Genomic DNA, 21,201 nt, shown 5'->3' on the forward strand with positions numbered 1-21,201 from the left:
GCCTCCTGCAGACATTAATCAAAACAAGTCCAGGTATGAATTTTAGGGCACTGTTTTGTGAAGTATTCTCTGCATTTCCCCCATGCTTTTTGAAATTGTTGTCTAGTATAATCTCTAATTGCCTCTGTTAATCCAGCCAGTTCAATATACTCTTTAACAGTTTGTCTTGCCATTCCATTTTTGTTGGCACAATTTTTTTTTTCCAGTTTTTAGCAGTTAGGATCCTTGCTGCTCCTGTGGCATAGAGGAATATTTTCGGATCTTCACTCTGATCTTGCCCAGAGTAGCTGGGGAAGCCCAGCCAGATGGGTGGGGTATAAATAATAAATAATAATAATAATTGTTGTTGTTGTTGTTGTTGTTGTTATACCTGCGTCCGTTATCCCTAGTAGAAAAGCTTCTGTATTTTTTAGAAAGTTAAACATTTTTTTAAGCTCATCATATACTATGTTCCAGAAGCTTTTTGATTTTTTCACAGGTCCACCAAACATGTATAAGTGTCCCCTCTGTTTTACCACACCTCTAACAGAGATTTGTTTTTGTCTTCTACATTTTAGCTATTTTGGTAGGTGTTAAGTACCATCTATAAAACATCTTGATTAGATTTTGGGACCTTGAGACTCTTGTCAATGGATGGGATAGTGTCAGAGCTGTCCTGAGAGGCCTACATTGGCTCCCAGCACGTTTCTGAGCACAATTCAAAGTGTTGGTGCTGACCTTGAAAGCCCTAAACAGCCTCAGTCCAGTATATCTGAAGGAGCATCTCCACCCCCATCGTTCAGCCCGGACAGTGAGGTCCAGCTCTGAGGGTCTTCTGGCGGTCCCCTCACTTGCATCAGCAAGTGATGGAGTGACGTGACGGGGTGAGCTCCCGTTGCTCGGTCCCTTCTCCTGCCAACCTAGCAGTTCAAGAGCACACCAGTGCAAGTAGATAAATAGGTACCACTCTGGCGGGAAGGTAATCGGCGTTTCCGTGCGCTGCTCTGGTTCGCCAGAAGCGGCTTAGTCCTGCTGGCCACATGACCCGGAAGCTGTATGCCGCCTCCCTTGGCCAGTAAAGCCAGTAAACTCTTGTCAATGGATGGGATAGCATCAGAGCTGTCCTGGCAGGGGCAGGATTTTGCAGAAGGAAAGCAATGTTTGGGGCAGAGCACTGATGTTCCAATTTTTGAGCCAATCAGTTGTTCCATATCCAGTTCTAACTGTAGCTTCTTTTTTTTTTTTTTTTGGTTTCTCTTCAGATCGTATAAATCATTCGCCTTTTACTAACTGTAGCTTCTTGTCCCACATAGAGATTTCTCAGGAGACAGATGAGGTGATCAGGCACTCCCATTTCTTTAAGAACTTGCCATAGTTTGCTGTGCTTGACACAGTCAAATGCTTTTGCATAGTCAATGAAGCAGAAGTAGATGTCTTTCTGGAACTCTCTAGCTTTCTCCATAATCCAGCACATGTTTGCAATTTGGTCTTATATGCAGAATTCATCATGCGAAAGGCTGGGCTGGATGAATCCCTAGCCGGAATAAAGATTTCCGGAAGAAATAACAACCTCAGATATGCAGATGACACAACATTGATGGCAGAAAGTCAGGAGGAATTAAAGAACCTTTTAATGAGGGTGAAAGAGGAGAGTGCAAAATATGGTCTGAAGCTCAAGATCCAAAAAACGAAGATCATGGCCACTGGTCCCATCACCTCCTGGCAAATAGAAGGGGAAGAAATGGAGGCAGTGAGAGATTTTACTTTCTTGGGCTCCATGATCACTGCAGATGGTGACAGCAGCCATGAAATTAAAAGACGCCTGCTTCTTGGGAGAAAAGCGATGACAAACCTAGACAGCATCTTAAAAAGCAGAGACATCACCTTGCCGCCAAAGGCCAGTATAGTTAAAGCTATGGTTTTCCCAGCAGTGATGTATGGAAGTGAGAGCTGGACCATAAAGAAGGCTGATCGCCGAAGAATGGATGCTTTTGAATTCTGGTGCTGGAGGAGACTCTTGAGAGTCCCATGGACTGCAAGATGATCAAACCTCTCCATTCTTAAGGAAATCAGCCCTGAGTGCTCACTGGAAGGACAGATCCTGAAGCTGAGGCTCCAAGACTTTGGCCACCTCCTGAGAAGAGAAGACTCCCTGGAAAAGACCCTGATGTTGGGAAAGATGGAGGGCGCAAGGAGAAGGAGATGACAGAGGATGAGATGGTGGGACAGTGTTCTTGAAGCTACCAGCATGAGTTTGACCAAACTGCGGGAGGCAGTGGAAGACAGGAGTGCCTGGCGTGCTCTGGTCCATGGTGGTCACGAAGAGGCGGACCCGACTAAATGACTAAACAACAACAACATCCGGTGCAATCTGCTGGTAGAATTTGATTCCCTCGTTCTGTGCTGTTCTCTTCCTCTTCCCACACTTGACCTTCAGGGCTGCAGGGGGAAGAGGGAGTCAGTGTGTAAAAGTTCAGGACAGAACAAACTTGAATGGATTGCGGTGACCAAATGAGGTGGGTTGGAGTGGCGGGAGCGGTTCACGTCATCAAGGAAGAGAACAAGGTTGTGGGTTTGTAAGGTTTTGTCCGGCCTGGCCTGTGTAAGGAGCAGAAAGGCAGAGCTGGTTTTCCAGGAGGGTGTGTGTGTTCCCAGTCACCCCCCGTTAGCTACAGGAGGCAGCTGCCATCTTTGTTACCCACAATGCCCTGAGTGTGATGCCACAGGTGAAAGTAGCTGATGCATTCCCTGTAAAACTTAAGAGCGGACATCCTTTGGAGCTAGGAATAAAAAGAGCCCGCTGGATAAGACCCTTGGCCCATCTAGTTTTTTATTTGTATTTTCAAATTTACACATCCCACTAGTAAAAGCCATGGTTTTCCCAGTAGTGATGTATGGAAGTGAGAGCTGGACCATTAAAAAGGCTGATCGCTGAAGAATGGATGCTTTTGAATTCTGGTGCTGGAGGAGACTCTTGAGAGTCCCATGGACTGCAAGAACATCAAACCTCTCTATTCTGAAGGAAATCAGCCCTGAGTGCTCACTGGAAGGACAGATCCTGAAGCTGAGACTCCAATACTTTGGCCACCTCATGAGAAGAGAAGACTCCCTGGAAAAGACCCTGATGTTGGGAAAGATGGAGGGCGCAAGGAGAAGGGAAGTGAGAGCTGGACCATAAAGAAGGCTGATCGCCGGAGAATGGATGCTTTTGAATTCTGGTGCTGGAGGAGACTCTTGAGAGTCCCATGGACTGCAAGAAGATCCAACCTCTCCATTCGGAAGGAAATCAGCCCTGAGTGCTCACTGGAAGGATGGATCCTGAAGCTGAGGCTCCAAGACTTTGGCCATGAGAAGAGAAGAGTCCCTGGAAAAGACCCTGATGTTGGGAAAGATGGAGGGCGCAAGGAGAAGGGGATGACGGAGGACGAGATGGTGGGACAGTGTTCTCGAAGCTACCAGCATGAGTTTGACCAAACTGCAGGAGGCAGTGGAAGACAGGAGTGCCTGGCATGCTCTGGTCCAGGGGGTCACGAAGAGTCGGACACGACTAAATGACTAAACAACAACTGATGTTCCAGATTTCATACATTTAAAAGACTTTAAAAGGCTCGTTAAAATAGTGGTTATGCATTTTATGCTGGGCAGGAAACAGGATGATGTTTTGATAAAATAGTTACGAGAAGTTCTATATTGAGGCAGATGTTTATTTTGAGAACTGAGATTTATGTATGACGACGGATTTATATATATTTATTTTCTACCCCTCCACATAAGAGGCAGTGCCTTATCATAGCTTTTCAGCTGAAGCAAATTACAGATGATGGTTGACGGTTCTCTTTTCAAGTTTGAGAAACGGCTTTTGAAATGTTGTTATCAGTGTTGAAAATGTTTTCACACACACACTCTCTTCACTAAAAACTTCCAACGTTGTTGCATATTGTGCCTGAAAATTATGTTTTATTTGGCTTCAACTGGAGTGGGGAAAGGATAACACTGCAAAGGATATCATAGGACTTAGTAATTTTTCTGCCCATCTTGACTAAATAAGATCTCTGCATTTTGCTACCAAAAAGAATGAGCCTTTTTCTCATGCAGTCTTAAAAGCATCCAGTTTTCCCCAGAATAAAAGGCTAATCTACATTGTTCGCTGAAATAAAATATTTTTGTTTTTCACCTTTATTGCATATTGGGAGAACTGGGCCAAAACGAACAAGATGAATTTCAATAGCCGCAAATGTTAAGTTCCACATTTTACCTCACCATTTTATGGAGGGGGGGTTATTAAAAGAGGGGAAATGACAAACAAAAGTATTAAAAGGCTATCTCAGAATGAGCAGAATGCCTTTCCCATTTGAAATACATTTTTTTTAAAAAAAAGGTTTTAATAAACTTCACCTCACGGTTTTAAGGAGGGGAGTTATTGAAAGAGGGAAAATGACAAAACAAAATTACTAAAAGGCGATACATCCTATCTTGGAATGAACAGAATGAAAGGGACATTTTTTTAAAAAAAGAGGATTTCAGACATTTTACCTCACCAATTTAAGGAAGGGGGTTATTTGAAAGAAGGGAAACGAGTCCTGTTTGGCGCAACTCTTTCAAATATACTTAAAAACGAAAAAGAAATACAGATGTGCCATCTCTACATCATTGGTTCACTATTATGATTGTTTATTTTTTTTTAGTGATGTCTTTATCTCACTTAAACTGAACTGGGCATATGATTCTCAATTTGAATATTGATTCGACCTCCTTAATCTACCCATAACTGGCATTTTCCTGAGGGGGAAAAGCAATATTCCCTCAGAATTGTCTCTTTCCTCAGAGCACGGAGGCCGGGACTTTGGGAGACCTGTGTTCTGATTGGCTCTCTACCTCTGACGCAGTCTCCCATTGGCTCTGAGGAGTGCTCCTCTCAGAAAGCTTATATATTACAGTGGACGGTCGGGTTGCGAACGTCATCCGTGCGGGATGCACATTTGCAACCCGCATCTGTGCACACTTGGGTTGCGATTCGGTGCTTCTGCGCATGCGCAAAGCACGATTTAGTGCTTCTGCGCATGCGCGGCCGCCGAAACCCGGAAGTAACCCGTTCCCCTTGTGATAGGAATTTTGAGGTCTTAGATATATGGCAATGTTCATAAGTGTACCAACCAATCACATACATAGATCAGTACAGGAAGACCAACCTGGAACCATTTTGATTCCTAAACTGAGCAAATGTTTTCTCTGCAAAAGAAAAGTGTCCCCATTGTCTTTTCCTTCACAAATCCTGTCTTAAGGGTATGCAGTAATGCTCTGGCCATTCACCCCTCCCTCACCTGTCTTACCATCCAGCTGGATCAGGTTTCTATTAGGACTTACAACAGTAGAAATTAAAAAGAAGTTTAGAACAGTATTATTAATAATAATAATAATAATATAATAATAATAAGACTCTCACTGAAAAAAATGTTCTCGCCATGCTTGAGGTTGCAAAGCTCAGCACCTGCTCTCCTATCCACTTAAATCTCCCTTTGTGTAGAGATTTCCAAAAGGGATACATGACAAATCTGAAGAAACATGATTTGTGTAGGCTGTTTATGTTGGCCAGATTTAACATGTTTCCCTCTATCCCAGAATCTGAGCGTCTCTGCAAATGCAGAAAAAAGAAACTCGATACTCTAGAGCAGTGTTTCCCAACCTTGTGCCTCCAGCTGTTTTTGAACTACAACTCCCATCATCCCTGACTAGCAAGACCAGTGGCAAGGGATGATGGGAATTGTAGTCCAAAAACAGCTGGAGGCACAAGGTTGGGAAACACTGCTCTAGAGCATATATTTTCCTGTGATTTTGGCAGTTATGCCAGAAGACAATTATTTGAGGCCCTAAAATTTAATAGACAGATGTTTACACAACCAACTGTTCAGGACCTGCTGGCGGACAGCGATGATCAAATTACTTTAATAGCGGCTGAATTTTTAAGTGCTGTCCATGAAGAAAGAATGGGCCATGATAAAGGAACTTAGTGGTTTTTAATGGTAGGTGATGTTGCTATGCTGTATTATATTATCTATGTTCATCGATTTATTTCTTGGAGTTAAGAATAAGACTGGGATAAACTGTGTTCGCTGAGCCCTTATTTTATACAGTCTGTATATGATGCTTGTTAGTTGATGTGTGGTATGTTGTTGTTGTTGTTTAGTCGTTTAGTCGTGTCCGACTCTTCGTGACCCCCTGGACCAGAGAACGCCAGGCACTCCTGTCCTCCACTGCCCCCCGCAGCTTGGTCAGACTCATGCTGGTAACCTCGAAAACACTATCCAACCATCTCGTCCTCTGTCGCCCCCTTCTCCTTGTGCCCTCCATCTTTCCCAACATCAGGGTCTTCTCCAGGGAGTCTTCTCTTCTCATGAGGTGGCCAAAGTACTGGAGCCTCAGCTTCACAATCTGTCCTTCCAGGGAGCACTCAGGGCTGATTCCCTTCCGAATGGAGAGGTTTGATCTTCTTGCAGTCCATGGGACTCTCAAGAGTCTCCTCCAGCACCATAATTCAAAAGCATCCATTCTTCGGCGATCAGCCTTCCTTATGGTCCAGCTCTCACTTCCATACATCACCACTGGGAAAACCATAGCTTTAACTATACGGACCTTTGTTGGCAAGGTGATGTCTCTACTTCTCAAGATGCTGTCTAGGCCTGTCATTGCCCTTCTCCCAAGAAGCAGGCGTCTTTTAATTTCGTGGCTGCTGTCACCATCTGCAGTGATCATGGAGCCCAAGAAAGTAAAATCTCTCACTGCCTCCATTTCTTCCCCTTCTATTTGCCAGGAGGTGATGGGACCAGTAGCCATGATCTTCGTTTTTTTGATGTTGAGCTTCAGACCATATTTTGCACTCTCCTCTTTCACCCTCAATAAAAGGTTCTTTAATTCCTCCTCACTTTCTGCCATCAAGGTTGTGTCATCTGCATATCTGAGGTTGTTGATATTTCTTCCGGCAATCTTAATTCCGGCTAGGGATTCATCCAGCCCAGCCTTTCGCATGATGTGTGGTATATTATGCCTAATAAAGGATTATGAATGATAATAATTTATGTGTACCCCGCCCAACTGGTGTGGTTTCCCCAGCCACTCTGGGTGGCTTCCAACAAAGATTAAAAATACATTAAAATGTCACACATTAAAAACTTCCCTAAACAGGGCTGCCTTCAGATGTCTTCATGTATGCATCAACTGCAGCAAGGATTCTAATAGCAAGAAATCGGAAGAGCAAAAGCATCCCTTCAAAGATTGAGTGGCAAGCCAAATTAATAGAGTACTTACAATTAGCAAGGAGAACGCGAACAATGAGAGGAAACTGAACACAAGAAGTTCATAAGGGATGGATAATAATTAAGGAATATCTCAAAGGGTACTGTGACAATAAAATCTTCCTGGCAGATATTGAATGAGCCGTGCAATATAAAATATTGGTTGGGAAATGTCAAATTAAGTCAAAGAAAAACAACTTTATGTAACTGTGCAAATAATAGTTTAATTGTAAATCAGTACAATGGGCTTAGTCGGACGTTTCTTTTCTTCGCTGATTCGCACATCAGATAGAATTATGATCTTTTTCTATTCACATGCTCCTCTCTTTTTCTTCTCTCTCCTTTTTCTTCTGTTCTTTTTTCTGTTTATACTCTTTACAATCTCTACAATTCATTGAATGTAGTCGGTATTGTATGTATGTATTTTAAGGTTTTTCTTGTTCAATAAAATTTAATAATAATATATATATATATATATATATATATATATATATATATATATATATGTTTCAGTATCTGTACCAACATCTGACCAATGAGGAATTTGTCAGCAAATGGCAAAAAACCATGGCTAAAAAAAGCCACCTCTATTGGTCTGTCTTCCCCCCAAGTGTATTACCTGGGTTATGAAGGCGCCCAAAAGGTTTTAAAGCAAAGATTATGGGACAATGCACACATTGACTTGCGATCTCGATCACACGCAGTCTGTAGTCTGCTGGCAGTGGGAGTTCAATACAGTGGTGCCCCGCAAGATGAAAAACTCACATGACGAAAAACTCGCTAGACGAAAGAGTTTTCCGTCTTTTGAGGTGCTTCGCAGGACGAATTTCCCTATGGGCTTGCTTCGCAAGACGAAACGTCTTGCAAGTTCTTACAAAATAAAAAAATTCCTTCCAGTAGCACCTTAAAGACCAACTAAGTTAGTTCTTGGTATGAGTCGTCAACAGGCTCATCACAGCTATCTGCCAATCACCCAATCCCACCACCCTTCTGAGTAATACCCCTCCCCACCCTCTCACTATATAGAAGGGTCTGGTGACTTCTGTTTCAGTGTATCTAAAGAAGTGTGCATGCACACGAAAGCTCATACCAAGAACTAACTTAGTTGGTCTTTAAGGTGCTACTGGAAGGAATTTTTTTATTTTGTTTTGACTATGGCAGACCAACACGGCTACCTATCTGTAATTGCGAGTTCTTGCGAGTTTTTTCCCTCCCCCCCCTTTTCTAAGCCGCTAAGCCACTAATAGCCGCTAGTAGCGCTAATCCGCTAAGCCGCTAATAGCCGTGCTTCGCAAGACGAAAAAACCGCAAGACGAAGAGACTCGCGGAACGGATTAATTTCGTCTTGCGAGGCACCACTGTATGGCCATGTCTTTGAGTTAACATCTTACATCAAAAACCTGACAGTATCTAACTATCGAAGGCTTTTCACCAAAGCCAGACTAAATGTCTTCCCCTCTGCAGTGTTGGATGGCAGGTTGAGAGGAGTTCCCTACCAGGACAGACTTTGCTCGTGTGCTCAAGACATCAATTCCATAAATCATATTTTGTTGCACTGTGCAAAATATGATCAGGCCAGGACTGAACTGATATTACCCTCGCTGGTACCTTTCCTGGGATAATCAGAGGCTCACTATGTCAGGTTCCTACTGGAAGACCGGACAAAAGCCAGAATGTTAGCATTGGCAAAGTTTTTATCGGTGGTTGCAAGAACAAATGAGCCCTATATTCTAAACAAAATGCTTGATGAACCTTGAGATAGGCTGTATGAATTGTGTATTGATTTGTAATGATTTGTTGGGTCTCTGGACCATAATAAAGATTGATATATATATATATATATATATATATATATATATATATATATATATATGTTCAAAATTGTGGGATGTCTTATACACGGATACAATCTGCCCCCATCTTCTCAGTTTGGAGTCATATACATGGGGGCATGTTATACACAGAAAAATACGGTAATTTTGCATGAGTGCTAGTTAGTGCATGAATGAGTTACGGCCATAGAGTTGTATTCCTAGACTCAGGCCACACCCCCTCACCTCTGGTAAGGGAGAAAGTAAAGCTTTTTCTCTGCCTTTCTCTCTGCACCATGTAACTGGCCAAGAATGATGTGCTCAGACTGGATGCTTCAAACTATATTCTGTATTTTATACCCAAGAATATTCCATGTGTGTTCTCCTTTGCTGCTGCACGGAATGAGAATGTGCTGTGTGCATGTATCCAGGAAGAAGTCTCTGAAAGGAATACTCTATAGTAAAAAAATTCTATCGTTGGTTCCATTTGTATTTATAATTTCAGGAGACTGTTGTAGGAGAAAATGGTATTTGAAAACAATCTGTTAAAAAAAATCAGTAAAAATTTGATCAACAGATCAGAGGAATTCAGATTGAAAAATAATATTTAATAGACTTAGTTTTCTGCATTTATTTTCCTCGTTAGATGATCTCTGTTGTTTTGCTGGGGCCTCAGAAGAATAATGAAGCATTTGTGGGGCTAAGATGCAGCCCAGGAAACCAGCACCAGAGGCCAAGATGGAGAAGATCTCCACAGCCACCATTAACTTCTCCTTCGTACTCAGGTAAGTTGGAATAAAGGAGACCCAGACACTGCAAAAGACCAACATGCTGAAGGTGATAAACTTGGCCTCATTAAAGCTGTCAGGCAATTTCCTAGCTAGGAAAGCCACCGTGAAGCTGATGAGAGCCAGGAGACCCATGTAACCCAAAACAGTGTTAAACATGGTCGCTGAACCTTCATTACATTCCACTACAATCTCTCCAACAGAGGAATAAAAGTCCACGTTTAGGAATGGAGGACAGGTTCCTAGCCAAACTGCACAGATAATAGCTTGTGTCAGAGGACAGGCCAGGACAATTAAGTTCATCAGTTGCTTCTTCAACCATAGCTGTCAACTTACAGATTTGAAAATAAGGGACCAGCAGCCTCGAAAATAACAGATCAGCCAGCCAAAATAAGGGATTTTAGTCAACCAGCAGCCAAACGAAGCCTCAAGCGGTGGTTCCCACAGCGCAGCAACCCAGCAAAGGGGATGCAGCAAGGAAAACCACCATCACCTCTCCGCTGGGAAGCGCTGAGCAAAGGCGAGTCCCCAGGCAACGCGGCTGATTTGATTGGCACAAGGCATGCAAGCTCCACCCCCCAGTCGTTCTCAGACTCCTTATTGGGTGAGCAACGCAGCCGAGCAACGCAGTTGGAGACTCCCTCCTCCCTGGCCGGCAAGGAGGGAGGGAGAGGAGCTGCTTCCTTTGAAACCCGGGAAATTTAAGGGACATCATCAATAAGGGATAGCAGCGGGACAAGGCACTGGGACAAGGGACGTCCCACCAAATAAGGGACGCTTGACAGCTATGTCTTCAACAGTTTTTGTGGCATGTTTCCTGGCTTGGTAGTCATGAAGGCCAGAACTGTTGGGATGCATCCGGGGAGACGGAGGCATTTGGGAGGCTCCCAGCTGGCGCCAGCCACCGGCCGGCAGCCGGATGAACTCCAGTTGTTGGAACAGCATCAATCAGTGACTCAAGCCTCAGAAGCGTCCAGAAGCTAAAGCACGCAAGCCAGCAGAGATAAGAACTCTTTGCAATGGAAGTGGTGGACAGAGACATGTGTAAGCATTATTTACAGGCATTTATTCAGCATAATAAAAGGTAAAGGTAAAGGGACTCCTGACCATTAGGTCCAGTTGTGGCCGACTCTGGGGTTTCGGTGCTCATCTCGCTTTACTGGTCGAGGGAGCCGGCGTACAGCTTCAGTGTCATCTGGCCAGCATGACTAAGCCGCTTCTGGCAAACCAGAGCAGCGCACGGAAAGGCCGTTTAACTTCCTGCCGGAGCAGTACCTATTCATCTACTTGCACTGGCGTGCTTTCGAACTGCTAGGTTGGCAGGAGCAGGGACCGAGCAACGGGAGCTCACCCCGTCGCGGGGATCCGAACCATCGACTTTCTGATCGGCAAGTCCTATGCTCTGTGGTTTAACCCACAGTGCCACCCGCGTCCCTATTTATTCAGCATAGCTCAGGAACAAAGGAAGAAACATGTCTGCTTCCCTTTGTGTCCAGCAAAACAGCAGCAAAGCAAAAGCAATATACAAACAGAAGTTCCCAGCAAGCCTGTGCTGGAAGTAAACAGGCATGTGACACACTACAGTCATGCCTGTTCCTTTTAAGGCGGAACTGAACTATATCCTAACAAGAACCACCGTAACGGCTTTTGCCAAGATGGAAGAAATAGCAACTGAGAAGGTGATGCCATAAGCCTTGAATTCTTGACTGGGAAGAAGGTGGGATACATGTCTATTAAAGGTAAAGGGACCCCTGACCATTAGGTCCAGCCGTGACCGAATCTGGGGTTGCGGCGCTCATCTCGCTTTATTGGCCGAGGGAGCCGGCGTATAGCTTCCGGGTCATGTGGCCAGCAGGACTAAGCCGCTTCTGGCGAACCAGAGCAGCGCATGGAAACGCCGTTTACCTTCCTGCCGGAGTGGTACCTATTTATCTACTTGCACTTTGACGTTCTTTTGAACTGCTAGGTTGGCAGGAGCAGGGACCGAGCAATGGGAGCTCACCCCGTCGTGGGGATTCGAACCGCCGATCTTCTGATTGGCAAGTCCTAGGCTCTGTGGTTTAACCCACAGCACCACCCGCGTCCCTCATATGTATATTACTAATATATAAAACTACGCCATCAAGCTGGGTGTGTGGGCCAGCATCTCCTGTTTTCTTCAGCAAGTGATATTCAGTCATCCACTGTCTCTTGCATACTGAGCGTTTGTTGTTTAGTCGTTTAGTCGTGTCCGACTCTTCGTGACCCCATGGACCAGAGAACGCCAGGCACTCCTGTCCTCCACTGCCCCCCGCAGCTTGGTCAGACTCATGCTGGTAACCTCGAAAACACTATCCAACCATCTCATCCTCTGTCGCCCCCTTCTCCTTGTGCCCTCCATCTTTCCCAACATCAGGGTCTTCTCCAGGGAGTCTTCTCTTCTCATGAGGTGGCCAAAGTATTGGAGCCTCAGCTTCACAATCTGTCCTTCCAGTGAGCACTCAGGGCTGATTTCCTTCAGAATGGAGAGGTTTGATCTTCTTGCAGTCCATGGGACTCTCAAGAGTCTCCTCCAGCACCATAATTCAAAAGCATCAATTCTTCGGCGATCAGCCTTCTTTATGGTCCAGCTCTCACTTCCATACATCACTACTGGGAAAACCATAGCTTTAACTATACGGACCTTTGTTGGCAAGGTTATGTCTCTACTTCTCAAGATGTTGTCTAGGCCTGTCATTGCCCTTCTCCCAAGAAGCAGGCGTCTTTTAATTTCGTGGCTGCTGTCACCATCTGCAGTGATCATGGAGCCCAAGAAAGTAAAATCTCTCACTGCCTCCATTTCTTCCCCTTCTATTTGCCAGGAGGTGATGGGACCAGTAGCCATGATCTTCGTTTTTTTGATGTTGAGCTTCAGACCATATTTTGCACTCTCCTCTTTCACCCTCAATAAAAGGTTCTTTAATTCCTCCTCACTTTCTGCCATCAAGGTTGTGTCATCTGCATATCTGAGGTTGTTGATATTTCTTCCGGCAATCTTAATTCCGGCTAGGGATTCATCCAGCCCAGCCTTTCGCATGATGAATTCTGCATATAAGTTAAATAAGCAGGGAGACAAAATGCAGCCTTGTCGTACTCCTTTCCCAATTTTGAACCAGTCAGTTGTTCCATATCCAGTTCTAACTGTAGCTTCTTGTCCCACATAGAGATTTCTCAGGAGACAGATGAGGTGATCAGGCACTCCCATTTCTTTAAGAACTTGCCATAGTTTGCCATGGTCGACAAAGTCAAAGGCTTTTGCATAGTCAATGAAGCAGAAGTAAATGTCTTTCTGGAACTCTCTAGCTTTCTCCATAATCCAGCGCATGTTTGCAATTTGGTCTCTGGTTCCTCTGCCTCTTCTAAATCCAGCTTGCACTTCTGGGAGTTCTCGGTCCACATACTGCTTGAGCCTTACTTGTAGAATTTTAAGCATAACCTTGCTAGCGTGAGAAATTAGTGCAATTGTGCGATAGTTGGAGCATTCTTTGGCACTGCCCTTCTTTGGGATTGGGATGTAGACTGATCTTCTCCAATCTTCTGGCCACTGCTGAGTTTTCCAAACTTGCTGGCATATTGAGTGTAGCACCTTAACAGCATCATCTTTTAAAATTTTAAATAGTTCAGCTGGAATACCATCACTTCCACTGGCCTTGTTATTTGCAGTGCTCATACTGAGCGTAACCCTATTAAAATACTGACCATCATCATACCTCAGGGCATTGTGCTCCAGATGTTTTGGACTACAAGTCCCATCAGCCCCATCCAGCATGCGCAGTGGTCAGGGATGAAAGGAGCTGGAGTCTAGGAACTTTTGGAAAGCACCATGTTAAGGAAGGCTCCTTAACAGCAGTTACAACACAAAAAAAGCCATCAGCATGATGATCTAGCACCGAAGGCCTTCTGGCATTTCCCTCACTGCAAGAAGCCAAGTTACAGGGAACCAGGCAGAGGGCCTGTGGAACGCCCTCCCACCAGGTGTCAAAGAGAACAACAACTACCAGACTTTTAGAAGACATCTGAAGGCAATACTGCTTAGGGAAGCTTTTAATGTTTAACAGACTACTTTGTTGGAAGCCGCCCAGAGTGGCCGGGGAAACCCAGCTAGATGGGAGGGGTATAAATAATAAATTATTATTATTAGCATCCCAAGGCTAGGGACAACAGTATCATAGGCCCCAAGAACAGCACCCCACAGTGAAATTTGGAAACTATTCCAGTGTCCTGCTGTGAATACTTACTTGTAATCCTGTTCCAGAGGAGGTCATGAAAACTTAAGATTTCCAAATACAATCTCTTTGAGCTTTAAAAGGACACCAATAGTGATGTCTCCAGGTCTGTACAGTGGTACCTCAGGTTACATACGCTTCAGGTTACAGACTCCACTAACCCAGAAATAGTGCTTCAGGTTAAGAACTTTGCTTCAGGATGAGAACAGAAATCGTGCTCTGGTGGCAGCAGGAGGCCCCATTAGCTAAAGTGGTGCTTCAGGTTAAGAACAGTTTCAGGTTAAGTACGGACCTCCGGAACGAATTAAGTGCTTAACCTGAGGTACCTCTGTAATAGGCTTTCTGGAGCTCAAAAGGCCTGATCAAGAGGAATGTATCCCTCTGTGAAATTTCAGCTGCCTGAGGCGGAAGCCAAAAGAGCAACAACAGAGCCACATCATTGACAGGATGAAAGGAAGGAACCTGTTCCTTGCATGCTAGCAACAAAATTGGGTACAGAGCCCAGAAAGAAGCTAACTATACAGGTTCTATCTGGGGCTATGGAGCAGCGCAGGGAGAGATGGCCAGACAACAAGGTCCTTGTTCCACATCCCAGCTGCACCTGGACGGCCTCACATTGCATCATTCTCACAAACATGTTTTGCTCTTTGTTATTGGCACGGTGGGTAGAAATCCACAGAGGTTTAGCAAGAATTACTGTTGTTCTGATAATTCTACTGGAGAAAAATAACCACAGCTTTGAAGCTCTGGACTCACATTCAAAGAGGAAAGTCTTAAGTTTGCGTCATTCTCTACTTGTTTGCGGTTAGTTGGACTCCGGGGGTCGGCCTTATTTGCCAGGTCCTGGTCTTCAGCTGATGTGGAGCTGAGCAGCAGTTTCCAACCCAGGGTTTGCTTGTGGCAAACTTAGTTAACTCTGGCTGGTAATGAATTTAGTCCCCCGAGGCTGCCCCATAGGCAGGAGAGGTTTCTGCAAGTTCGGAAGCTTTGCCAACTGGACCTTTGGATATATGGTGGAGGGGAAAAACAACCCATACTCACCTATGGTATAATTAACACAGACGTTATTCTTCACACAGGAAATTTAGCCTGGGAGAACTCAACTGTCAGGGAACTGCCATCAGAGCCAAGGGTGGAGGGAAGGCTCCCCAATGACGTTGGAGAGGGAACCAGCAAAGAGAGAGGGGGAGCGTCCGCTGGGGAAGGAGATAGGCGTTACGCTAGGAAGAAAGGGGAGGTTGAGGGAGCTTCGGAGGGAGGGCTCTGAGACTGTTCCAGCGAGACCAGCGGGGAGAGCACAGAGCCTCCGCTTGGGACGCCCACTCTGCGCAGAAAGCTTCCGCGCAGGGAGGCTAGGCGGAGACTTGGTGTCAAAGAGCTTTTATGTTGGAAAAAGTTCAGGAAACGCCCACTGACGGATTCTGCCAGTGATTGAGACAGCCACGGAGTAAGGGCTGTCCAGCCGGGGAAAAGTTTGACCAAACTACTCAGCTTGGAGCAGTTTGCGGCTTACGCACAAGCAACCCCACATCCCATTACATCAACCTTGGCTTTTGTTGTAGTTTAGTCGTTTAGTCGTGTCCAACTCTTCATGACCCCCTGGACCAGAGCACGCCAGGCACTCTTTTCTTCCACTGCCTCCCGCAGTTTGGTCAAACTCATGCTGGTAGCTTCGAGAACACTGTCCCACCATCTCGTCCTCCGTCGTCCCCTTCTCCACTACTGGGAAAACCATAGCTTTTACTATACGAACCTTTGTTGGCAAGGTGATGTCTCTACTTTTTAAGATGCTATCTAGGTTTGTCACTGCTTTTCTCCCAAGAAGCAGGTGTCTTTTAATTTGGTGGCTGCTGTCATCATCTGCAGTGATCACGGAGCCCAAGAAAGTAAAATCTCTCGCTGCCTCCATTTCTTCCCCTTCTATTTGCCAGGAGGTGATGGGACCAGTAGCCATGAACTTCCAAAACCACAGTTCTGTTTCTTTCAGGGTAGCCAGACCTAACAGCAGGCTTAGCTACAGCTTCCCAGGACTATTTAGCATCAATAGATCTCACCAAATTCCTCTATGGTTTGCATCCCTGATGTCAACTCCAGCTTCTGTTTTATTCTAAGTCTGTGACTATGGAAGAAGCAATGCCTCTTGGGGTGTTAATGCTATGAGCCCCTCCATCACAGACGATGCGTAAATAAGCCGTATATCCCAAAGACACCACAGTCTCTGGTGTCCCTTATTCCAAGGAAACTGGACCCTGAGGCAACCACATGGAGTCTCACACCACTCAGAGAGTGGGGTGGCATGCAACAATATGTATGTTGCTTCAGAATGGGAGAAGCAGGTTTCTCCTTCCACCCCACTCCCCAAACAAACTACAGCATCTATCAAATAATAACAGCTACCTATATCAGGTTCTATGGGACATGGGTGGCGCTGTGGGTTAAACCACAGAGCCTAGGACTTGCTGATCAGGAAATCGGCGGTTCGAATCCCCACGACGGAGTGAGCTCCCGTTGCTCGGTCCCTGCTCCTGCCAACCTAGCAGTTCGAAAGCACGTCAATTGCAAGTAGATAAATAGGTACCGCTCCGGCGGGAAAGTAAACAGTGTTTCCGTGCCCTGCCCTCGTTCGCCAGAAGCGGCTTAGTCATGCTGACCACATGACCCGGAAGCTGTCTGTGGACAAACGCCAGCTCCCTTGACCTATAGAGCGACATGAGCTCCGCAACCCCAGAGTCATCTGCGACTGGACCTAATGGTCAGGGGTCCCTTTATATCAGGTTCTAAGAGTAATGGCAGTTCCCCAGGGTTTTTTCCCCCCTATACATTTGATTTCCTTACATTAGGAAGGGACAAAAGATCACTGGTTTTGATAGACTGGTAGTGCAAAGGTAACACTATATCTGTTCCTCTTAAGTGCCATGTAAGTATTAATATTCTGCATTATTAACACTGTGAAATATCAGCCCCCAAAAAGGGACACTGGTGGCGCTGTGGTCTTATTATTTATTGTCCTCATTAAATGATCTCCGCTGTTGAGATGGGGTATGATCTCCGCTGTTGAGATGGGGTCTCAGAAGAATGATGTAGCATTTGGGGAGAAAGACACAGCCCAAAAGACCAGCTCCAAAGGCCAAGATGCAGAAGATCTCCACAGCCACCATGAACTTTCCCCCTTTATAAAAAGGTAAAGGTAAAGGACCCCTGACAGTTAAGTCCAGTCGCAGATGACTCAGGGGTTGCGGCTCTCAGCTTACTTTACAGGACGAGGGAGACGGCGTTTGTCTGCAGACAGTTTTTCCGGGTCAGCATGACTAAGCCGCTTCTGGCGCAACGGAACACCGAAACCAGAGCAGTGCACGGAAACGCCGTTTACCTTCCCACCGGAGCGGTACCTATTTATCTACTTGCATTTTTTGGCATGCTTTCGAACTGCTAGGTTGGCAGGAGCAGGGACCGAGCAACGGGAGCTCACTCCGTCGCGGGGATTCGAACCGCCGACCTTCTGATCGGCATGCCCAAGAGGCTTGGTGGTTTAGACCACAGCGCCACCCGCATCCCTTTGTACTCGGGGACGAAGGAGACCCAGACACTTTCAAAGACCAGCATACTGAAGATGATAAACTTGGCCTCCCTGAAGCCGTTGGACAACTTCCTAGACAGTAAAACCACTGTGAAGCTGATGGAAAGGCCAGGAAACCCTTGTAAACCCAAGACAGAGTAAAACATTGAAACTTTGCCACATTCCACAACCATCTCTCCAGCGAAAGGTGGAAAGTCCAAGAGGGGATGCTGCTAGCCACACAGTCATGCCAGTTATGTCTCTGAGAGTTTTCTAGCCACATTTCCTGGCATGGTAGCCATGAAGGCCAGACCCATGGTGACAGTTTTTGCCAGTATGGATGATGTGGTAACCAGGTATCCACACAACATGACCAGTCCAGCGAAGTTGATGTTGAAGAATCCTTGCTTCGACACTGGTGATCTTTGCTTCTTCCAGTACACTGGCATTAGTTCGTCTGTCATCCCAAGTGTTGTGTAAAACTTTTTGGAGGCACCATTGATGGAATCTTTCGAGGAGTTGGAGATGGCGTTTATAAGTGGTCCATGTTTCATAAGCATGCAGTAAGTTTGGTAGTACAATAGCTTTGTAAACAAGCATTTTGGTTTCCCTGCAAATGTCCTGGTCCTCAAACACTCTGCACTTCAAACGGGAGAAAGCTGCACTCGCAGAGCTTAGGTGATGCTGGATTTCAGCATCAATGTCGGCCCTTGTGGAAAGATAACTGCCCAGGTAGGAGAAGTGATTGACACTTTCCAACGTCACACAATTGAGTTGGATTTGTGGCGCTGCAGAGGGGTTGTTTTGTGCTTGTTGGTGCAGCACTTTGGTTTTTTGGCAGGCCAAACTTTTCGTAAGCTTCTGCGAAGATATTAGGATGGTTTGGAGGTCATCCTCTGAGTTAACATTCCCAGAGTTAACCCTTAATACATTACTTCTTGTTAATGAGCCACCATAGCCACTAGAGGGTTGTGAAAATTTGTGTCCCAGGCTTTTTAGACCCTTCTACCCATGTACACTCTGAAACCAAAGGGGCGCATTGGTTTGTTTGTTGTTCAGTCGTTTAGTTGTGTCTGACTCTTCATGACCCCCTGGACCAGAGCACGCCAGGCACTTCTGTCTTCCACTGCCTCCCGCAGTTTGGTCAAACTCATGCTGGTAGCTTCGCGAACACTATCCAACCATCTCGTCCTCTGTCGTCCCCTTCTCCTTGTGCCCTCCATCTTTCCCAACATCAGGGTCTTTTCCAGGGAGTCTTCTCTTCTCATGAGGTGGCCAAAGAATTGGAGCCTCAGCTTCACAATCTGTCCTTCCAGTGAGCACTCAGGGCTGATTTCCTTCAGAATGGAGAGGTTTGATCTTCTTGCCGTCCATGGGACTCTCAAGAGTCTCCTCCAGCACCAGAATTCAAAAGCATCCATTCTTCGGCGATCAGCCTTCTTTATGGTCCAGCTCTCACTTCCATACATCACTACTGGGAAAACCATAGCTTTTACTATACGGACCTTTGTTGGCAAGGTGATGTTTCTACTTTTTAAGATGCTGTCTAGGTTTGATCTAGCAGGCTCTTCTCTAAAATCTGTACCGCCATGCATCCCAAACGCATCATTGAGACTGGAGGCAAGTCTCCCTTCAGTAGAAGTATGGACTTGGCAAAGAACTTGGCAAAGAACTTCTGGCTCCACCTAAACTCAAATCCCCCCGGTTTACTATCCCTAGTACTTCAAGACTCCCATAAAAGTGCTTGGCTTAAAACTGTCTATCAAAAACTTCACTCTTGAGGCCTATCCTCACAACACCTACTCACTATGGGCCCTACTAAAGCAAACAGTCTAATTAGTCAACGTCTAAAAGATATCGAGCATCAGAACAACTTGGCCACTATAAGGAAATTCTGCCCTTGGTATATTCATTTTCCACCTCTCCATTTTGATTCTCTGACTCCATATCTGCACAAACTTATTATCCCAAAACACAGATGTGCTTTTACACTTGCAAGACTGGATGTTTTGCTATCTGCGGTACTTGAGGGTCAATTCCAAAAGATCCCGCCTGAGAAACGTCTTTGCCCCTGTGGAGATGGTAGCACCGAAACAGCGGCACATGTCCTCCTGTCTTGCACTCTCTACAAAGACCTGAGGAACGAGATCATCACCCCACTAGTACTAACCATCCCAGGGCGATCAACCATTGCCACAATGTCCTATCAGATCAAAATGAGCAGATAACAGCAAAGGTTGATAGAAGAAGAAGAAGAAGAAGAAGAAGAAGAAGAAGAAGAGGAGGAGGAGGAGGAGTTTGGATTTGATATCCCGCCTTTCACTCCCTTTAAGGAGTCCCAAAGCGGCTAACATTCTCCTTTCCCTTCCTCCCCCACAACAAACACTCTGTGAGGTGAGTGGGGCTGAGAGACTTCAGAGAAGTGTGATTGGCCCAAGGTCACCCAGAAGCTGCATGTGGAGGAGCGGAGATGCGAACCCGGTTCACCAGATTACGAGTCCACCGCTCTTAACCACTACACCACACTGGATAGGTTCATAGCAGGGGCAATCAGAATAAGGGCCACTAACTGACGGCTGATTCAGGACTTTAAATTGTGCTCTTATAACAAATTCCCTTTTCTGCATATACTGTAATGTTTTACTGTTGCTATGGCCATTGGCTAATGCGAATAAAGTTTTATCTTATTCTCTAAAATCTAATATAGATTAGAACAGGTGCCTTGGAGGAACACTATAGCACCTGTGGGTTCTGGGTTGGAGACTCCTGATCTAGCCTGCAATGATTATGCATTACTAGGCCATATCACCAACAAAGGTCCGTATAGTAAAAGCTATGGTTTTACCAGTAGTGATGTATGGAGGTGAAAGCTGGACCATAAAGAAGGCTGATCGCCGAAGAATGGATGCTTTTGAATTCTGGTGCTGGAGGAGACTCTTGAGAGTCCCATGGACTGCAAGAAGATCAAACCTCTCCATTCTGAAGGAAATCAGCCCTGAGTGCTCACTGGAAGGACAGATCCTGAAGCTGAGGCTCCAAGACTTTGGCCACCTCAGGAGAAGAGAAGACTCCCTGGAAAATACCCTGATGTTGGGAAAGATGGAGGGCAGAAGGAGAAGGAGACGACAGAGGACGAGATGGTGGGACAGTGTTCTTGAAGCTACGAACATGAGTTTGACCAAGCTGCGGGAGGCAGTGGAAGACAGGAGTGCCTGGCGTGCTCTGGTCCAGGGGGTCACGAAGAGGCGGACACGACTAAACGACTAAACAACAACATAGCACCTGTGGGTGTTGGGTTGGTGACTTCTGATCTAGCCTGCAATGATTATGCATTACTAGGCTATATCACATTATCTTCGCCCATCCACCTGAGCTAGCCAACTTTTGGCGCCGTCCTGGGTGCCATCTTAGATTTCAGAACTCAGTTCCACACAGAACCAACTTCGGACTCTTGACAGGCCAAACTTCCATGGGTGACACAAACATGTTTTTCTCCGCTTGAGTCGAGAAGGGAATCCGGCACTATGTCATTAA

At 45.6% G+C, this 21,201-nt stretch overlaps 1 protein-coding gene across 3 annotated transcripts in view; it reads left to right on the top strand.

The window, feature by feature from the left end:
• Positions 1 to 21,201, top strand: part of LOC307206976 (vomeronasal type-2 receptor 26-like) — a gene marked incomplete at its 5' end in the record, with an annotated part of 60,162 nt that overhangs the window by 27,338 nt on the left and 11,623 nt on the right. Inside the window, one exon of one of the 3 annotated variants that reach the window (XM_079960534.1) lies at positions 9,618 to 9,864. The exons of 1 other annotated variant lie outside the window; for it this stretch is intronic. In XM_079960534.1, the coding sequence (XP_079816660.1) occupies positions 9,785 to 9,864 (80 nt within the window). Of the gene's footprint in view, positions 1 to 9,617; positions 9,865 to 18,077; positions 18,231 to 21,201 lie in introns of those variants that run through there. One more of the 3 variants, XM_079960535.1, reaches the window with a different exon arrangement.

This window comes from Podarcis cretensis (genome assembly GCF_951804945.1).
Source record: "Podarcis cretensis genome assembly, chromosome: 18".
In the NCBI taxonomy this organism is placed as follows: Eukaryota; Metazoa; Chordata; class Lepidosauria; order Squamata; family Lacertidae; genus Podarcis; species Podarcis cretensis.